At 36.0% G+C, this 21362-nt stretch overlaps 3 protein-coding genes across 4 annotated transcripts; 1 reads left to right on the plus strand and 2 right to left on the minus strand.

The window, feature by feature from the left end:
• Positions 1 to 4922: 4922 nt before the first annotated feature.
• LOC125211178 (phragmoplastin interacting protein 1-like) lies at positions 4923 to 8064 on the minus strand. The gene is made up of 6 exons (XM_048110884.1): positions 8008 to 8064; positions 7121 to 7290; positions 6386 to 6432; positions 6119 to 6318; positions 5693 to 6040; positions 4923 to 5021 (listed from the first exon to the last, which is right to left on the minus strand). Exons 2-6 carry the CDS (start codon positions 7172 to 7174, stop codon positions 5017 to 5019), a joined length of 654 nt encoding a protein of 217 aa, XP_047966841.1. The 5' UTR covers positions 7175 to 7290; positions 8008 to 8064; the 3' UTR covers positions 4923 to 5016.
• A 1851-nt stretch (positions 8065 to 9915) lies between these two features.
• On the plus strand, positions 9916 to 14473 carry LOC125210601 (splicing factor 3B subunit 4). 2 transcript variants are annotated; one of them, XM_048110141.1, is made up of 10 exons: positions 9916 to 10094; positions 10773 to 10821; positions 10934 to 11022; positions 11113 to 11169; positions 11279 to 11341; positions 11497 to 11562; positions 12285 to 12371; positions 12906 to 12999; positions 13104 to 13606; positions 14026 to 14473. In XM_048110141.1, exons 1-9 carry the CDS (start codon positions 9990 to 9992, stop codon positions 13568 to 13570), a joined length of 1077 nt encoding a protein of 358 aa, XP_047966098.1. In that variant the 5' UTR covers positions 9916 to 9989; the 3' UTR covers positions 13571 to 13606; positions 14026 to 14473. The 2 variants fall into 2 exon arrangements, with proteins under 2 accessions (XP_047966098.1, XP_047966097.1); XM_048110140.1 differs by lacking the exon at positions 14026 to 14473 and having other exon boundaries at positions 13104 to 13782.
• Positions 14474 to 17736: 3263 nt separating this feature from the next.
• On the minus strand, positions 17737 to 18674 carry LOC125216738 (transcription repressor OFP7-like). The gene has a single exon (XM_048118504.1). The coding sequence runs from the start codon at positions 18672 to 18674 to the stop codon at positions 17865 to 17867; it is 810 nt and encodes a 269-aa protein (XP_047974461.1). The 3' UTR covers positions 17737 to 17864.
• Between the last annotated feature and the right edge of the window lie 2688 nt (positions 18675 to 21362).

Genomic DNA, 21362 nt, shown 5'->3' on the forward strand with positions numbered 1-21362 from the left:
TCAGTTGAACTATATCATCGAATTTTCTCAAAATAAAGACATTAATTATAAAACTTAAATATAATACAGTACTATGATCGAATAACTAATTTAATAAAGAGTGAATTCAAAATTGGTCCATAAAAAATGAGTTTTGCACGTTTTAATTCCTAACTTGAAAACGTGTGAACCTCATTTTCTATAGACCAATTTAAATATTACTTTTCAATAAAAGTATGTTGTTTTCAACTGTTAATTAGCCTTGGCATAGAGGAATATAATCGGTTAACAGTCTCGATTTCTTCACCCAAAATTTTAGAGCTTCCACGATGGGGCGTCGATCTTCCGCCACTGTAATTGGTGCCCATTGTGCCGCCCGACCGCCGATCCAGCGAAAAATAATTTTTTTTTGTGCAAAATTTTTTTTGAAGAGAGACTTACGCATAGAAGAAGAAGAAGAAGAAGTTAGGTTTACGCAAGAGAGATTTACTAAGAAGAAGATGGATAGTAAATTAGGTTTTCATATGTATTTAATTGTTACTATAAAATGAGATTTATTAATGGGCCAATAATTTTATTAAAAAAATAGTAGTACTAATTAATTTTTTTTTTTTTTTTGGGTAACTAACCACATATAGAGCCTGAAAACAAACTAAACTACTGAATATAAGAAACACTTATTCTATCATGCCTAAGCCAATTACGAAGCTCCATAGGGATTGTTTCTAGCTAACACATGCATTCCTCTTGGAAACCTATAAGCATAATGTGACATAAAGTCAGCAGCAAAATTCTCTTCCCTGTGCATATGTTGCACCACCACTGAATCAAAATCCTTCAATAACTCTGGTACCTTGTGCACAATTTCCCAACAACACATGGATACCTCAAGGAGCCCCATAATCATAGAAACTCTGACGAAACTATCACTCTCTACCTCCAACTTCTAAAAGCCCAAAGTTTTTGCGACCTGTAACCCATAATAAATACACCAAATTTCTGTAGTTAAAATGGAACAAACTCCAATATTGGTAACAAAGTCCACCTCCAAAAGCACAACTCGGCTCCCTTCCAAAGACTAATTTTTTCGTATGTCATTGACTAATTAGATTGGAGATGACCTAATTTAGGTTTTCATCAATTTAATTAATGATTTGTACTTCATTTCACAATAAAAATAATTAAATTTTTTAAATAATTTGTGATTTTATATATATAGCATATGTTTGTACTCATTAAAATTCATTTTTCAATGTATTGTATTATTTTGATATTTTAATTTAATTAATTTGATAACATATTAAACAAAGAATTATAAGAAATAAAAATAAAATAGTGTGGATGTGGAAATAAGATAGGCAGTGGGATGGGCTCTGAGATAGGTTGTACTATTGCAGAAAAATAGATTATGAGATAAAATACTGACATGGCAGAAGAAAATAAGATAAACTGTGAGATATAGGCTCTCACCATTATGAGTGCTTTTAGGCGTCAGACTTATTTGGATAAATAAATACTCCATATGTCCCTTAAAAATTAAATAGACCACATTACTATTTTAGGATGTCTCTTAAAAATAGATCAATTCTATTTTATGAAATTTTTTTCTTTTTAATGAGATGGATCTCATTCTCCATTAAAAATATCCAAACACTTTTTTTTTATCTCTCTCTTATTTTACAGATTATACATTAAAACTTGTGTCGTTTCAAATGTTGTCTATTCTTTTAGGAACGGAGGGCAAATGAAAAGTAAGGTTAGTTGTACTTCATAACAAATATTTTAACCATTTTTTACCTTTTTTTTTTATAACAACATCTTTTTAAATGTCGATTCTGTTTAAACCCTAAACCTCAATCATCATGCATTATTATTCGTATTTATTGATATGCAAAAGGAAATAGTGATAGTTAAACAATATTGAATGTAAAACACATGCATGGCATGGTAGACATCAAACAATTAACCAAAAAAATTGAATTTTAGCCCATGGTGCAGTTGAAAACCCAAGGAAAACATCCCAAAAGTTGTACTACAATCTAAAGAATGAACACTATGGACATGCGAATCTTCAGTTAGTGAATGTTATTAAGGACATGATTGGACACTGTATAAATACTCCCGTTGGCAATTGAAACTAAAAAATAACATTAAAACTATCCTACATCAGTGTACAAATAGAACTGAAATCAGTATATAAGTCTCATGGGCCCTCCTCCTATCACCAATTGGTTTTAGGATGAAACCTATGGATTTTTATCATGGTATCAGAGCGGGTCGCCGACTGTGGGTCAAATTTAACTGACCCAGCAGTATATCTGAGCTTAAAATTTGGGCTAGTGATCCAACCGATCGGGAAAAAAATTGGGCCAATCGTCCAAACGATTAAAAAAAAGTCCAACCCCGCCAAGGTTCACCTTGAAGGGTTTGCGGGAGGGTGTTGGCAATTGAAACTAAAAAATAACATTAAAACTATCCCACATCGGTGTACAAAGAGAACTGAAATCAGTATATAAGTTTCATGGGCCCTCCTCCTACCACCAATTAATTTTAGGATGGAACCCATGAATTTCTATCAACTCCAAAGATATAATACTGTAGTATATCTATTTTTATATTTATTCGGCTAATTTAGGACTTAGGACATGATCCATGGTTTTCTTGAAGATACAATTAAGTGCACATTTCTGTGTATCTGTGTCCAGCCATGTTCGGATGTTCCGTATTTGAATTTTGATCATTTAAGCACAAGAAAGATGACAAAATAGAAGGGAACAAATTTTCTTTAGGATAAAGGCCTACTGTCGTTTGTCCCATTTGAAGTTTGTCCTCTTCTATTCGTTGTTTCTTAGTTGTCTTGGAATTTCCTAAATTATGTCAGTTGACTATGTGCCAATTTTCTTTAGGATAAAGAACTTGTACGTTTAGACTTTAGTAGATTGCAAGTTTTAATTTATGAATACACCTACATAAAATATAGCCGTTCATTGTAATGATGTAATCTGAGTGGCGTGTAATGTTACGTTTAGTTATTAGTATTAGTATTGATTTGAATGATAACTTTACATTTACCCTCCTTATATGACTAAGTGTGTGATCAAATACTAACTAAGTTATGATAATAACTAATAACTAATATCAATTTTGTATGTTAAAAACATCAACACAAAGACATAAATTTATCAATCTTATTGTGCCGATAAACTTATGTCTTTATGTTGACATTTTAAATTTACATGTTGTATTGATATAATTATGTCTTTGTATTGATAATTTTAATACACAATATTGAAAGTTATTAGTTATCACTGTAAATTAGTTAGCACACTAACGCAACGTATATGACTATTATATATTCTAGTGTATCAGTATCACTATCTTCTTACCGAGACAAAATTAAAATTAAAAGTATTATAATATGGCACTTTATTTTTGTAACCGTAGGGAAGTGGATGAGCAATAATGGTACGCAATAGAGAGATACTACTATAATTCATCCCGTCCATAAAATAATATACTAGTACATATTTATCATTTTGATCCATCTATAATTTAAAGTCGTCTCATTTGTTTTATATTCACGTTCTATTATAAAATTAATAGTACTTTGCATTCTACTAATTTTTTCCAATCACTTTTCTTCATATTTCTTATAACCAACACTGAGTCAAAGTAAGACTTTTATCGTGAACGAATGGAGTATTTAAAAAAAAAATCATTTTTACTAACCTTTTAACTTCTTTTTTATCTCACTATTTATAGAATTTGGATTCATCACAAATTCTCTCACAGTTAGAAGTGTCACAAATTGGTTTGGCCCGATAATCCAGCCAACCAAATTAGGGCAGAGAATTCTAGACCCATAGAAATTTTGGGTCGCGCGGGGCCAAATTGGCAAAAGAAAGCCGGTTGACTTGGCCATGCATCGTGCGGGGTTGACACTAGTTTTCAGTTAAATCCCAATGATCTCGTGTCAGGTTGAACTCTATTTTCTCTGAAAGGGTGAATTTCCGGGTTGGGCCAATTTTTAGGAAGAACTCAGATGGGATCTGGGCGGAGCGGCCTTGTCTTTTGCTAGTTGTACTCACATTATATGGTGATTCTTATTCTGTTGAGAATAGGAGTAGTATTTTTCCAACAACTAAGTCAATTTAATGATTAAAACTCTTAATTGTGACCATGGAATATGTTGCATAAATAAATATTTGGTGCACAAACTGTACCACATCAATAAATAAAATGTTTGGGCACAAATCGTACTACATCAGCGCACTTGACGTTGTAACAATTGATCGCTACATATTTATCCCACATAAATTAAAAGATAATGCATCTACTACAAGTGCCATCACTCTATGCTTCACATGGAGTAATAAATATGTGGTGTTTATGTATCAATTTTTCTAATTTCCACTACGACAGGTACTACTATATGTTAATGAAATCTAAATTCAAAGACAGTTGGATTTAATATGACATATAGTTTCAATTTTGTTTAGTTCTTTGTGACTCTCATCTCCTATATCTATTCGAGTTGTAATCAATCTGGAGCAAGTGTATTATTTAACCAACAAAATTTATTTATTTTAGATAAGAAAGAAGGATCAAGTTGCTTATCACAACCATTCTTATTTGGTTGATGATTGACAAGCTTGCTTGCGTGGAGGATCTGTGGCTTTCAGATTTCAGTGGCCGATCATTATTGACTGCCTAATCAACTATGCTACGATTTTAATTTTGAAGTTCAGAAATATATCTACAAAATTCAATTATTTTAAACATGCACATGTGATTTAGCCAAACCTTATGTAACATCAGTATTAGACCATAAACCCGACCTTCAAAGTCTAGAATACGGAGTATATAAAAACACAATCTGGGCAACTATACGGAATATATGATTAACAAAACTTTGAGAAACGTCGAGAATACGTTTCACATCCTATACATGTCACATTAGCATAATCAAAAAGACAGAACAAGCTTGCAAGTGGCCTAACTTGAGCAACTGCACAACAAAAGAGATGTACTGATCATCTAATCTGCATGGAAGAAAAGTGGAGTGGAATGAGCTTTAACAAGTCCAATAGTATATTCAACATTAAAGCATAATTTCTGAAATTAAATAAACAATATACACAACCTATACTTGTACAATATTATCAACAATGCACCTTCTCTCTCCAATAGCATGCCAATTGTATCCACATAACACACTCGTACATGGGGCATACACATTCATTCCTATACTTATTTTCACATCAAATTGCATACTGCGTATGTGTGCGCCATGCGAGTGACACTCTGTGTGTGTGTTTTAAGGTGGGTGAGTGTGTGTGTGTAATGTGAGAGTGCAGACAGAGATGGAGAGACTTTCTCACCTTTCCTTTAATCATTTTGCTATTTATTTTTCCATTTCCTTCATCCTTATTTGATTTTCATTTTCATTTATTTTTATTTCTAAAACTTTACACCCCAAAACATAAATTGATACCTCCCAAGTTCTATTTTTAAATCCAATACACTAATTCTCACTATTTGACTCTAAATTCGTTTAATTCTTGACTTATACTGCAAAACTGATTTTAAATTACGTATTTACAGGTCGTTAGACTCATTACACATTTGCCTCCGTATCTTTGAACTAACAGCAGCTGTGACACTGCTAGTAACTGATTTTAAACAGCTACATTAGTATTGGACTATGTTGTACCTGGATTTATAGGATCAGTAGCTTGTTTCTTCGGGCAAGATGATGAAAGATGGCCTTGTACTTCACAATCATAACATGCTCGCTTTTGTTTCTTTGAACTAACAGCACTTGTGACACTGCTACTAACTTGATTTTCAACAGCTACCCTATTATTATAACTGTTGACTCGATAGTCTCCCGGTGGTGCCTTTAAACCAGCAGCAGCTACCACCTTGACTTGATAATCTTTTGGCGGCACCTTCAAACAGGCAGCATCTATCTCCTTGCCATAGTCGACTTGATTATTTATTCGAGTTGGTTTTGACTCAGAAGCGGTACCCTTATTGAGTAGAGCTGGCGCATAGCTTACTGCTTGATCCAAATTCAAAGCTGTTTTTAGAGAAAGAATGTCATCGAAATCCACATGGGCATATCCCTTGAACTCACCCGTCTCATTGTCTTCACCAAACCGAATAGATTTAATTGCACAGCCAGCAAGAGCAATCTTCAAATCATTCTGAGTTATATCCCATGACATATTACCAACATATATCCTACTGTAGCCCTCTGGAACAGATGGTGCGAGATTAGGGAAATCGTTTTCTGTAGCTTGCTTGAAAGGCTGGATTTTAAGGAAAAAACCACCCCTGCAAAATAGTAGAAATTCAGATAAAGACGAAGTGAACAGGGAGTGTTACAATAGTAAAACCTTACATGTCAGAACCATCAAGTGCCAGTGCCATTTTAGCTGTAGCTTCAGTCTACAAGAGAAGGAGAACAAATTAACTTTAGGAAAATGATCATGCCCTCCATCAAGTGATTTAATACCTAAAAATATGGTCATAGCTACACACAGGGCTCGAATTATCAGCAAAGAAAGGTACACTTATGGTTATCATTTCCTGTCAAGTGTCAAGGCAAAAATGCAATGATCGAACACTCCAGATTTGCTCAGACCCATATCAGGATATAATGCAGTTATTATGTCCATCTCATATATTAAGCAAAACTCACATTATATTTCCAGTAAGTGTGAAAGCATGCATTTCCACAAAAGACTGCAGCGTGCCCCCATGAAATTTCAAATGCCGGAAATATCACATTGACACATCATTGTGAAAATGTTGAAGTATTGGAAAAGCACAATGAGACATAAATACTCCTCTGTTGTTAAACAAGATCTTACAACTTGTAAGCTCCAAAAAGTACTTTTTAACCTAGGAGCTCAATCAATAAACTAAGCTTAGATGACATCGTATAAGATTGATCTACTTCCTTCCAGAAAGTGCAATTCAACAGCTAGCATTCCTGTTCTCTGCCATATATGCTGTATTGCATGCAATATAGCTTACTAGATCAATTCCACATCCTAAGTACTAATAACACTAAAACTATGGAATCTTAGCAGGAATAATAAAAAAATATCCTCTACACAGACAAAGAATCTACCTTAAAAGTGATAATTGCTATTCCTCTGAACTTCCCAGTGTCTGGAAATGTCATACAATCAATGCAAGCAATGGTTCCACAACCTTCAAAGCAACTTCTAATATCATCCTCACTGAAGAAGTATGGAATGGCTCCAACATATATTTTTTTGAGAAGTCTCTATATTTTTCCTGCAGGACAAAGCAAGATTTGATAATTGAAATTGTCCAAAGCATACGAAAATATGAAAAAAAATAAGTAGTTTCAAAATGTAAAACAACCTTGTCACAAGACCTCCCCACAGAATTACAACCTACAGTGGCCCAGAAGAGTGATAAAGCAAAAAGGCCTTTGCATTATCATGATAAATATTCACAAGAATCATGTTACTAGTCGTTGTTCAGACAAGGAAACAGACAGCTACAGGAAGACGGGGAAGGAGAACTATGTTTAGGCTGGTTAGGTCGCCTTTTGATGCATAAGAAAACACGAGAAGGGTTGCTAGACTTGCTCTTTTGGCAAGTGAGTTCTGAAATTTTATGATAAGTTTCACCCAGCAATTAAAGCTAAGAAAGTATGAGTTAACTCTTATCATGCGGTTTAAACGTAATTGTAATAAAATGAGCTACAAAAAAAGAGAAGGTTAAGAAAGTATACGAGTTAACAATTATCATGCGATTTAACATAGTTCCAAGCAATTGAGCCACAAAAAGAGATGCGCATATTACAAACTCAACTCATTAAACAAATCAGCATTGTGGAAAAAGTTCACCTAGATACAACCCTCAGAGGAGAAAATTAAACAATTACTGTTCAGCCTTTCGCATAAATTATCCGACTGATCGATAAAATATTTCAAAATGTCTAATGACGAGCAAAGTCCACGAGCAAAGTCAGGAATGACATACCTCTCAAAACCAATGCTCACTTCAGCATTTGCCACAAGTTGCTCCACAGTGGATCCATGCTCAGTGTGGCTAACTCCTTCCTTGACAGCCCCATCTTCCGCCTCAAATTTTTTATCGTCATTCTTTCTCTTCTGTTTCTTGTTGCTTTTCTTCTTCACGCTCTCTGATGCCTTACTTTCATCCTTCGTCTTCTTCACGTCCTCTGATGTCTCACTTTCATCTCTCTTCCTTTTCATCACCTTATTTTTTTTCTCCTGCATAGTATCTGAGTTCATCCCATTTTGTAGCTTTAGCTCCATGTCACTTTTTATTCATCCCTCTAGATTTCGGATAGCCCTCAAGGAATCTGAGGCTTTTGAAACAATAGCCTGGGATTTCTCATAATTTTTGCCAGTGGAATTATTCTGAGCCCCCAAGACTGCATTTATTCCAGCTCTAGCAGCTCGTAGCTTCCTCTTCAGCTTCTTGTCTGATAATACCATTCTTATCCTTTTTTTTTCTTTCTTATATTAGCAATCCAAACAAATCTAGCATAAGATAAATACTAGTAATAAATGTTAAAAGCAATTTGATTTTCAAGGACCAACAAGCTCAGAACTTCAGAAGAGAAATACAATCCAAGAATTATTGTAGCTTGTGGTATTCCTGCCCTCTATTAGGGTGAGAGACACAGGTGTGAATCCCAATTCCCCAGCTAAAGAAAAAGTTTGCTGAAATAAAATAAGCTGAAGAAGCAACATTAGAGATTAACCAACTGGTTTTGTCAACAAATAAAATTCCCCAATTTAGTAGTACCCAAATATGCAATTAAATCATCCTCCATGAGATTATGCCAGAGATCAATGGCAATTATTCCAATGCAACAACATCAAGAGGTCATGATTTACAAAAGGACTTCACATCATTCATGGCAACCCGATAGTAATCACAGCATTCGCGTTCATTCTATCTACTTGCTATTTAAGTTACAGCCCTAAATATTCAAAATTCCAGAAGCATACACAGATTAGGGCTTCCTTGAGCTGATGCAGTGTTGTAGCCTCATTGTTCTTTCCCCGGTAAATTATGTACAATCCAGTGTTTCACAAACACACAACAAAATAGAGCAATAGCTCCGAATTCAAGCACAACAATTTACTCGTACAGAAAAATAGTTTGCTGACAGTAGTGGGCAGATCCGCAGATGAATATGCGTAGCTCGTATAGAAATGGAGAATAGGAAAAAGTAATGGGAAAATGATCAGCTTAACGCCGCGGATTCCCACCTTCGCCGGAAACTCTTCCACTTCTCTCTCTACGTGTTATGGAATATATCACACATTTTAATTTCATAAAGTAACCGCTCTCGATTCTAAGCTCAACTAAATAACCCAAGTACCTACGTTTTATATTGGAAACAGTTTGATCAGTGTAGTTTTTTTTTTTTTTTTGGCGCCATCCATATGAAACAGTACTACTATGCGTTAATTAGAAAACACTACAAAAATGATTTCTGCATATTGGTAGAGTCTTAAATTCATATCAATATTTGTAGGGCGGTCTCCTATTGAAATGCAAATATAGTCTATACTCCTATAAAATATAGATTTATTTTGATTAATTTTACCTTTTTATATCCCCTTACTTTTCACCTTTGCTACTTCTAAATCATGGTTAATAAGATATCTATGATTCTATATAGGTTAGATTTTTTTTTTATCAAGAAACCCGGCTAGTGACTGAAATGATTCAAAAAGTCCATTAAAATTTAAAACACATATTCGTATTTGTGTAAAAAAACATAGTTTGAATTTAGGTTTTTCTAATTTTCTAAATTACTTACTAGAAAAATGAGATTATGATTGGTGAAAATAATAGGTTCCCTCCATCTATTTGTTTTTTTATAAGAAATTGAATTATAGGAGGCAAACCAAAAGTCCTGAAATTTGGAGGTGTAACTCTAAACCCCTCGAAGCATCGCTTGGCTCTACTCACTAGTCTAGATGACCACCAGAATAGCGCCGGGCGTCGGCGCAAATCTCCTCGGCCAGCACTCCGCCGAGCGAAACCAAGACGCCACCGTCTACGTCGGCAATCTCGAATCCAAAGTACTAGTATTTTCTTGTCATCTCTTTTTTTTTTTGGTCTAGGGTTTAAGTCTGTTGCTGGTTACTGTAATTGTTCTCCGGGCCACCTCAAATTTATCGTGGAATTTTATTATTTTCAATCAAACTTGCGAATTTAGAAAAAATATTGGTTTCATTTATGCTATGTTTATGAGGAATATGCACCCATTCAGCATCAAGCTGTCTTCTTCAGGGTTCCATGCTTACCGGGGAACTCAAATAAGTAAAAATAAAGCTCCATCTGCTTAAACATCTATACACGTAATGAACTTTATGGAGTTTGGTGTAGTTAATTGAGACTGTAATATTGGAGAAATACCGCGGATTGTCAGATTTCTTCTGAAGATTTCTTGGTAACGGCCTTGAAGTTCTAATGATTTGAGTGGTTATGTTTCTCAGTGACGACCTAGGTTTTGCGCTAATATATTAGTATCTGCTATTGGTTTTAGATTTTTGTATTGCCTGTGTCTAATTTCACTATATGAGCTGATGTTCTGCATTTACTCATATTTATTTATACTGGGAGCTTTATCATAAGCTACTGGTTTTATAGTGTGCACCATCCAACTCTTATCTACTAATGTTAACACCCTGCATACATATGATGTCTTGCCCTTGGTATCTGAAGACTTATGGTTTATCTCTTACACGGGCATGCAGGCAGGTGAAGAATTATTATGGGAGCTGTTTGTGCAAGCAGGTCCAGTTGGTACGTCTCTGCTTTTTCTGAGGACCTTATTCTGTAAACCCGAATAATTTAGTGGATTTTCGTTGTTTTGTTACAAACTATTGCCTTATCTTTCTCTGTTTGCTTGTTCCAGTTAATGTATATGTGCCCAAGGACAGAGTTACAAATGCTCATCAAGGCTACGGGTTTGTGGAGTTTAGAAGCGAAGAAGATGCTGATTATGTAATCTTTTTTACTTCCAACATTATCAAAACCACAACTTCCATTTCCTTATCTCAATTCTGATTTTTTGATTACCAATTCTTTTTGCAGGCGATCAAGGTTCTTAATATGTTAAAATTGTTTGGAAAACCTATCCGAGTAAATAAGGTATGCTGTATGCATATATGTTATGTTCAATTGTGGCTGACACTAGTATTATTTCATAAGTGCTGGCTTATAAGAGATTGATTGTATGATCCTATTATTTGGACTATAGGCTTCACAAGATAAGAAAAGTGTTGATGTTGGAGCTAACCTTTTCATTGGAAATCTTGATCCTGTAAGTTATTTTTGCTTTCTCCATCAATTGCTCTGCTGTGTTCGATTGAAGTTTGTTTTAACTGGTCTAATTTTGTGGACATATATTTATTTTTGGTCAATTTCTTTAATAACTGCTGAATTTCTTATATGATGCCATTGTTTCCACTTTTGCAGGATGTTGATGAAAAGCTTCTTTATGACACTTTCAGTGCTTTTGGTGTTATTGTTGCAAATCCTAAGGTTTGGCCTCTGTTATGTCTTAGACTTATCCATTTTTTGCTGTTGTCTTTGTATACTCATTCCTAACATGTGGAGAATGGTAATGTAGGTTTGTGAAGTTTTGGTAATCAAAGGGTATTAGTCTGTTTTTCACATATTAAATCTGTTTATCTGAAACCATTTGCGCTTATAACTCTCTCATTCTGAGTGTGTGCGTAGGTTTTGTGTGTAATATGTGTTGATGCACTTTCTCTGTACTTTCTATTCCTTCCCTTCTCCTTGGGGTGAAATGAGAGTGGAGTGGGGTGAATTTGGTCCATTCTCTGTTCTTTGCAACATCCATTACAATCGCCTATCATGACCTGGAGTGCATGCTTTTGTTTAAGAAATGGGGACAGTTACTTTTATCAGTGATTGAGATATATTGTTCCTTAATGCTCTGTTCTAGATTTCTTGGTCCACTTCCTCTTTTGGTAATTAGCTTTTCTATTTCTTTGGTTGCTTGTGTAAATACTGATGTTCATAATGCTCCTACTGCCTCGAGTTGCATATTTCACTGATTTTTAGTTCATCTGTAATTAGGATCATGTCAGTGTGATCATGCCCATTACCATTCATTAACTTTTTCTTCTTGTCATGTTACTACCTAATGATTAATGAGATAATCTTTTCAAAGTTTCACTTGTGAGAGTGAGTTTGGGTTCCATATGCTGCTGGATTTTAAGTTTTGGTGCCATTTGCAGATAATGAGAGATCCAGAAACTGGAAATTCTCGCGGTTTTGGTTTTATTAGCTATGATTCTTTTGAGGCATCTGATGCCGCTATTGAGGTACAATTTCTGTCTAATGCTATGTTTTTGCTGCCTGAGAACATTTTTTTGGCTCTTAGCCTCTTACCTTTTCTGGATGGACCATACTCCTACTGAATGCAAGTCACCGAGTATTAATTAAATGATGAGTTTTAGGAACTGAAACTTCAAAACGTTTTGTCACGCTTATTTCCAAAACGAGACTTGAGGTTGGATGGAACACTGTTTTGATATGTTATGTTTATCAATGGTCCAGAAAGGTAAAACAATAGTACTCTCATTTATGCAGCATCGTAAATTAATAACCCAAATATTGAGGGCTATCATCCTGCTTTGGTGTGTCTACCTAATACCTACTCGTGTGGTGCCATATAATGTTAGTTAAACATTAATTTTGTGCCCTCACCCTTGAGGTATTGGATATATGAAAATTATGGATTCTCTCTATGAGGATGAGGCATATGTTTGCCCTGAATTAAGTTATTCTCCCTCTACTAAATTTATCCTTTCAAATGGCTCAATTATTTGAATATCCTAATATTCTTCATTCCACAGACGATGAATGGTCAGTATCTCTGCAATCGTCAAATAACAGTGTCTTATGCATACAAGAAAGATACTAAAGGAGAGCGCCATGGCACCCCTGCAGGTGAGTGTTGCTTAAGACTTTGAAGTTCCTAGGTCTTGCCACAAAGGCTTAATAGTCTCAGTTAGTGTTCATTACTGAAGCATTTTCCTCCATTAAAATTGCAGAAAGAGTTCTTGCTGCAAGTAATCCTACTACCCAAAGAAGTAGGCCCCACACCATGTTTGCAAGTGGACCTCCAACAATCCCTCAGCAAAACGGTGGTGTCAGTGCCCCGGTTGCTCCAAGGCCCTTTGCAAACGGCCCTGTTCCTCCACCACCAATCCCAGCACTCAGTGCGCCACCTCAACAGAACATGTATCAACCTATGCAGATGCAAGCTCCATCTTGGCAGGGTCAGCCACCGCAACCTGGTCATGCTGGTATTCCTCCACCAATGCAGCAATTTAGAAGCATGCCGCCGCCTCCTCCACAGATGGCTCCAGCTCCTATGAGACCTCCACCTCCTCCATCTGGAATGGCTGCTCCACCTGGTTGGCGACCACCACCACCACCCCAGCACCTCATGGGTGGAACCCATCCGATGCAGCATATGATGCCCCCACCTCAACATATGAATATGCCGCCACAGTAAACTTGACACTCGTGAAGTTGTTATATGCCAACATTGGTACTGTTCTGACCTATTTCTTATTACGACATGTTCAAGTAGTTAGTTAGAAAATATATTCTTGTTTAACTTTTTGATTGATAATTATCTAGTCAAAAGTTCAGCATTATTAACGGAGGCACTTGTTTTACTACACCATCGGTTTGGAAATAATATAGTCACATCTTCTCGAGGTTTCTTATTCGCCCATCGTCCGAACTGTCAATAGAAACGTGTTTGCTCAGCTTAATTCTGTGGTCCTCTCTGATTACACTGGAAATGCCCAAAATTGTTGGTAGTATTAAGTACTGAGAAAGAAATGGCAATTCCTAAATATTCTTGAATTTGGCAGACCAGAATAACTTAATTAATTACTCCTATGATATAGTATATGCATAGTTGTAGGTTGATTTTAAGAAATAAATGCATTGTCTGTTCAGGTTTGGTGAGTTAGAAGCATGCATGCATATGCTGTCACCATGATACTCCTGCTCCCTCAAGATCTACTTTTTCATCTCTCAACAGCAATGGTGTCATCGTCTTGTCTAACTTCTTACACAGTGCTATCGTATCTTGTCTTGAAACTAAATTCCTTTCCCCAGCAATCAATAAAGCTTATCAACTCCCCAATTAGCAGTTATATATTTGTCCCCTCCACATCAACTACTATTCATCTAAGTATTTCCAAGTACTACTCTTTTTGTTTCCTGTCTCAGTTTTTTTTCTTTTTTGTATGCTAAATTCTGCATTTTGTTTCTATACACTTGTTTTTTATTGGACTGTATCCTTTGATATGGATATATGTTTACTTGCACAACTATTCATCAACCACTGTGGTTTCAAGAAACACATTATTTTAGGAATTTTGAAATACCTGTGTTGTTACAATTTATCGTCTGTTCAATTGCTTCTCACCGAAATCACAGCTATTTCATCTCATCTTTAATTCTATAATCAAAGTAAGGTTCATGTAACATCATGTTCAGAAGAAGAATGATAAGTTTCTTGTATTATTATTTTTGTTAAAATCAAGTCTTTTCAAAGACGATCAAATGATAGTATATGAACCTAACTTCACCAACATGTTAGTCCAGTGAACCTAATTCATTTTCGTTGTGTTTTTTGACGTATGGAAACCCGTAATGTTGATCCATTATGAAATGAAGATATGAATGCGACAATAGGGAAAATTAGCAATTTGGGTTTAGATCTTTATGGATGATTCTTAGGTTGACGTAAAGCAACTTAAAAGTCGTTACATATCACCTCACTTTTCTCCCGATTCAGTATTTCTATTTCTATCTGAGAAATATAAATGCAATCCCGATATTAGTGCGCAAACGAAACATGTGTACGATTAATTCATTTCTAGTTTTTGTAACTTTTACGATTAATTCATTTCTAGTTTTTGTAACTTTTTGGGTTTGGCAAAAATCTGAAAACAAACTTGATAATATGCTATGAACAATTTTAAACCTTGAAAATTTTCAAACTGGACCAAGGTGCATTTTTTTTTATCAAAATTAGAAATGAGATTTCAAGGGTGATATATAGTAGTACTCCCTTAGTCTCATGAGAAATGAAACATTTGCTTTTCAGCATGAGATTTAAGGTAATATTGTTTTGTGAGTTAATAAAAAGAGAATAAAATAAGAGAGATGAAAAAGTAGAGATAAAATTGTTTCTATCTTAAGAAACGTTTCATTTTTAATGAAATAATCCTGAAAGAAAAACGTTTTATTTTTAATGGAATAAAAGGAACAATTCAATCCCAACTAAAGTTTCAGTCTGTGTGGATGGCTAAACATCAGTCTAGTAGTACTGTTTTCGTCCATAAAAATTGACATAGTCCATTTTTCTATTTTGATATGACTTCCAAAATTAGTCTCTATCTTATAGAGAAAAAACACCTTATCCACTAAACTGGGGTTCACCATCCCATCGTTAATTAAGCAATTTAAGCTAGTAAGAAAATAGTGTAAATTGAGCTGCCTCTGCAGATAGTAATTAGTGGAAGTGCAATAGTTGCTGTCCATCTATATATATAGCTAGAGTAGTTACACAGGAATGAGTGAATAAATTAATGGAAGAGTAAAAAAAGAAAGATGGGAGCAGTCACAAATATTTGGCTGTATTATTAATTATTCTAGGTCATGGAGCAGTAGGCACACATATACATCAACTCCCTTATTAACACAACACTTCATTTATTAGAAATCTGATGAAACTTTACAATATTTCCACAAAAGAAACAGTGCCCAGACGCTGGCAAAAGTAAGAAAATAGATTGAATACAATGAGAGAATGGAGAGAGGGTAGAAAGGTAAAGAAGAATCTCTGATAGCGTGAAAATTGAAAGAGTCTGCTAAATCTTTTCCATTTCTAGCAAACTGATTTTTCATCGCAAAATGCAATCACGATACCAAACAAAGTGAAAATCCAATCTAAAAAGAAGAGATGTATATATTTATGTCTATTAATTATACATAAGGATTCTGCATATTCCGCAGAGCTAATCAAATTTGAGAAACACCCACACTCCATAAAATTATATTCTTTGGATAATAACCAAACCCTATAATTTAATAAAATCAAATGCTATAATAAAACAAAATAGAAGGAGGAAGGTATCATTTGTGAAGCCTCAACAATGACAAGAAGGTCAAGTAATTATGACAAAACAAATTGATCTCCATAAAGTAAGAATGATAGGTTTAGAATTGAAATGATGAGTGAAACATATAGGCAACAAAAAAGGATGATTGTAATAATGATTTGGGGAAGCGAATGATTTCCGTAACATGTGTGGCGGGTGATTTTCAATCAAAGGGGGAGAAAAAGTGATTTTAAATTAAATCAATTATCTCTGGTTCCCCTGTCAAATCATGCTCTATCTAATACACACCTCTATGTGTTTATAGTCAAACCAAATAAAGACAGAGAAACATCAAACATGCATTCAAATATCATAAGAAATGAAGTAGTGGTAGTAACTTTCAAAATATCTCACTGTTGTGTGAAATTACAGTTACGTTACTGCCAAAAATATAAAAACAAATTGTGAAATATTATAAATAGCTGTAATTAACATATAGTAAAAAGAATATAGATATAGTATGTTGCTAAAATAAATTTAAAGATGTCCTAGTAGCTAATTTGTGGAATGTACAGGTATAAATATATTTTTGACAAGCAATTAATTTTAGTTATTCTTTCATAAAAATACATCTATTTTTATAATAAATTATTTATATATTAACTATCGGAAAATTTAATTTTATTTATAATAAAGTACTAATATACTTCATCCGTTCGGCATTAATTATCACACTTTTATTCGAAACGAGTTTTAAGAAATATAAAAAAAAAGTGAGTTGAAAAAGTTACTACTAATTTCTCTATCTTATTAGGGATGAATTTCTTTTAGACATGAAAGTTTACAAAATCATATCTATCCAATTAAATGGAGAGTGTAAATATGTTAGTAATTTTTTTGCTGAAATAAAAATTGATTACTTATAGCTATAATGGCATAGTAAAAAACAAAAGGAATATCAATGATTTGTATTGGGATGAATTGATATGTTAATTAAGAAAAGTTTAGGTATGATAGATATGAAAGAAAGATATAGTAAATCAGATGATTGCATACCTATTTTCTGGAATTCGAAATCATGGTGGTGTGACATGCATAGTGTTGTAGGAGTAGTGCATTCAAAATCAAGGCTTTCTTCCCCAAATCCATCAAAGTTGTGATTTCGATACAAATTAAAAATATAGGCACGTCTCTGTACGTAGCGTCATTTCACCTCTAATTGATTAGATCTAAATCAGATGCTTGCATACCCTATTTTCTCGATTTCGCAAATTATTTACTTTTGCAAACCCTACTTTTAAATTAATTATGCGATCACCATTTTGACTATAATTAAATTAAAGAACAGTGTCTGTTTTGGCTGATTATGTTTTTACAATTTGTATTCTTATTTTGGTACGTAGTTCCAATTATTGACTGAGCTAATGTGTTTAAATGGAAAATATAATGTTCAGCTTTGGGTGGCATGAGTAATTGAATATGTGAATAGAAAGGCATTATACACACATGAGAAATGAATTCATATGAAAACAAGAAAGATAGACGACAGAGAATCTAAATTAAACACCTTAAACATTCTGATTATTACCACTAAATCATACAATACATACTACATAGAAAGCGAAAACCAAACTAAATCATAATCATAATTTTAATAATAATAATAATAATAATAATAATAATCTAAGACGAGGCTACTCGAGACACTCTCCGGCGCTGGGAATGGTCGAGCGGCGGCGCAAACATGGCGGTCCAAATCTGGGAGAAGGCCTCGACGATAATGCCGTGATAGTTGGAGGAATTGAGGGAGAGAAAGCAGTGCAGCAGCTGCTCGAGATCCTTCTTGTCGAACATCTGCTTCTCCACGATCATATCCATCATCGACTTCTTGAAATCCTCCAGCGGATTCTCCGATCTCTTCACGATCGCGAAGCTCTCCTTCACCTTCCCCTCCACCGTGCACGGTATCAGCTTCTTGAACACCGACAGCCTCGCCGGCGTCGTCTCCATTTCCCTCGCCGGCGCTCGCCTCGATCTCCTGCTCCTGCGGGGAGGGTTTCTAGGGTTTGAATTGGGGAAGGGCTGCGTTTCTCGGATGGGATGGAGCGAGGAGGAGGATGCGGGGGAGGAGGAGACTAGGGTTTCGGTTTCCTCGGCGGCGCCTTCGCTGCTGAACCAGCCGCTGTCGGCGGAGGAGGTGCTGAGGCGGATCCTGGCGGGGAGGTTTCTTTTCTTCTTGGCGCGGCGGCGGGTTTTCTCCGGTGGGGGAGGGGTGGGGATCTTGGCGACGACGTGCCATTTGTCTTCCTTTTGCCACTTGAATTGAGGGGGTTGGGAATGGGAGAATGGAGGGACGGGGTCTTTAGGGAGAGTGGAAGGGTCTTTAGGGAGAGTGGAAGGGTCTTTAGGGAGAGTGGAAGGGTCTTTGGAGCGGCAGGATTGGAGAGTGGTGGCGATGGCTCTGTAAATTCTCAGCTTGAAACGCTTAGCCATTGCTGTGTTAATGTAGAATGCTGTGCAAAAGGGTTTATATATACAAAGAGTAACACATGTCTTTATGATTGTCATTTTCCAACTATTTTCATTTTGGTCGAATTGTTTCATGTCTCCAAAATAATTAAATCTGTAAATCTTGGGATTAACCAACTTCGTAATTTAATTCGTACTACTACCTAGTTTTCCACCACATATTCCGTTCACAAGGCCATATAAAGTGTGTAATAGAATAATATAGTGTGGATAAAATAGGGAAAAGAAAAAAAGTGAATAATAAATTAAGAAATTTTTTCATATATGACTAATTTGAAGGATGAGCCGAAATAAATTTATGGGACTATTTTTAAACCCTGAGGAATACTAGTAATCATAATGATGAGTTATTCCGATGCGAAATGTTGTTCAAACCATTTTTTTTATAAAGCGAGATAATTTTATTGACTAAAGATGCTTACTTTTTCAATAGTTGATACTCCATCTGTCCCGAGATGTAAGAAATTACTCTCTCTGTCTCATAAAAATTGTCACTCTTATTATGGGCACGGATTTTAAGAAATGTAAATAAAAGTTTGTTGAAAAAATTAGTAGAATGTGGAACGCACTTTTTTATATTGATTTTATAATAAAATGTGAGTGAAGTGAGTTAATGGAAATTGGAACCTACTTACCATTTATGATAAAAATAAGGTGTAACAATTATTGTGGGACGGACCGAAATGAAAAAAAGTGACAATTATTGTGGGACAAGGGGAGTAATATTTAAAAAGTTAAAGTAGATAGAGTAAAGTATGAGAGAAGCAAAGTGTGAATAGAGTAGGTGAATAATAAGGTAAGAGATAAATTTTTTTGCTAAAAATGGAAATGACTCACTTATAATGGGACATCCCAAAAATGAATATAACTCGATTATCTTGGGACGGAGGAGTATATTTTTTCCGTTTCATAAGAATATACACTTTTTCCTTTTTAGTTTGTTCCATAAGAATATGCATTTTCTAAATTTGAAACCTCTTTTTTTTTTTCTAATGGGATGAAACTCATTTTTTACTAATAATACCTTAATTATTTTTTTTCTACATCTATCTTACTTTACTAATTGTGTACTAAAATTCATATCCAGCCATTGTATATTATTGTGAGGCAGAAGAAGTAACATTTTTGATAAATACTACTACTTGAATAGTACTACTAAATAGCAACTGAACTAGTACTCCATGTTTAATTATAAGTTGTAGAGATGAATCTAAAATTGATGACCCGATTCATCTCGCAAATTTCAAGATATTATCCTTCGCCATTACTCCTTATTTTGCATGTATACAAAATAGTCACATATTCGAACCATAACAAGGCACAATAAAACCATTGAGCCATACACTGTAACATCATTCTTAATTACATGCAATGGCAGTCTTATTTTTAATCTCTAAGAGCATCCGCAATGGTCGGCTAGCGACCGGCTAGCCGATTCGTCGCGCTAGCTGATCGGCTAGCCGAACCATTGCAATCGGCGAGGACGAAATCGGCGTGCGGATCGGCGTGGGCTGGCCGATCACTCGTCGCTGGCCGAAGCGCTACGATCAGCTAGTCGCCATTGTGGCGGCCCAAGCGGCCAGCGCCGATTTTTTGATTTTTTTTTTTTTTTTTTTTTTAAATCATATATAAACGCGATTTTCGTTTCATTTTCATTTGCACCACTTATTTTAACGAGTTTTCTCTCTCTCTAACTTTCCGTACAAGAGCATCATTGAGCGATGAGTAACGCGGGTGGTAGCAGTAGTGGTAGTGGTGGGGATCCTGAGGAGTACGAACGGAGGATGAACGAGGCTATGGATGCCTACATGAACCGCGGGATGGAGCGGTACATGCGTATGGTGGAACAGCGGGCGATACCTCGCCCTCCACGAGTTGTCCACCACCGAGCAGCGGTGATTGATCGGGATCACGTAGCTGCACATTAGCGGCTGTACGACGACTACTTTGCAGAGAACCCGCGGTTTCCCGCCAACATGTTCGGCGGCGTTTTAGAATGCGCGGGGAGTTGTTTATGCGCATCGTTGGTGCATTAGAGCGTCGATATCTGTGTTTCCGCTTCAGGCACGATGCGGTGCTGGGGACCCGGCCACACCCCTATTCAAAAGTACACGGCGGCAATCAGGCGGTTGGCCTACGGAGGCGCGGCAGGACATGTGGGATGAGTACCTCCACATTGGTGAGTCGTCAGCCCTGAAATGTCCGAAGGAGTTACGTGGGGGCGTGATCAGCATTTACGGTGAGCAATACCTTCGAAGCCCTACTCCCGAAGATTGTCGGAATTTGATGCAGATATACGGGGAGAAGCATGGGTTCCCCGGGATGTTAGGGAAGCATAGATTGTATGCATTGGGAGTGGAAGAACTGTCTCGACTGCCTGGAAGGGGGCCTACACCACCGGCTACAAGTCAAAGAACCCCACGATAATCCTCGAGGCCGTAGCTGATTACCGGTTGTGGATCTGGCATGCGTATTTTGGGGTAGCCGGGTCGAACAATGACCTCAACGTCCTGAACTCGTCTCCCCTCTTCAACGAGAAGTGTCAGGGCGTCGGTCCAGCCGTCTCTTTTGTGACCAACGGCAACCGGCATGATATGGGCTACTACTTGGCGGATGGGATATACCTCGGTGGCCGGTCTTTGTGAAGACGAT

This window comes from Salvia hispanica, chromosome 3, assembly GCF_023119035.1.
Source record: "Salvia hispanica cultivar TCC Black 2014 chromosome 3, UniMelb_Shisp_WGS_1.0, whole genome shotgun sequence".
NCBI lineage: Eukaryota > Viridiplantae > Streptophyta > Magnoliopsida > Lamiales > Lamiaceae > Salvia > Salvia hispanica.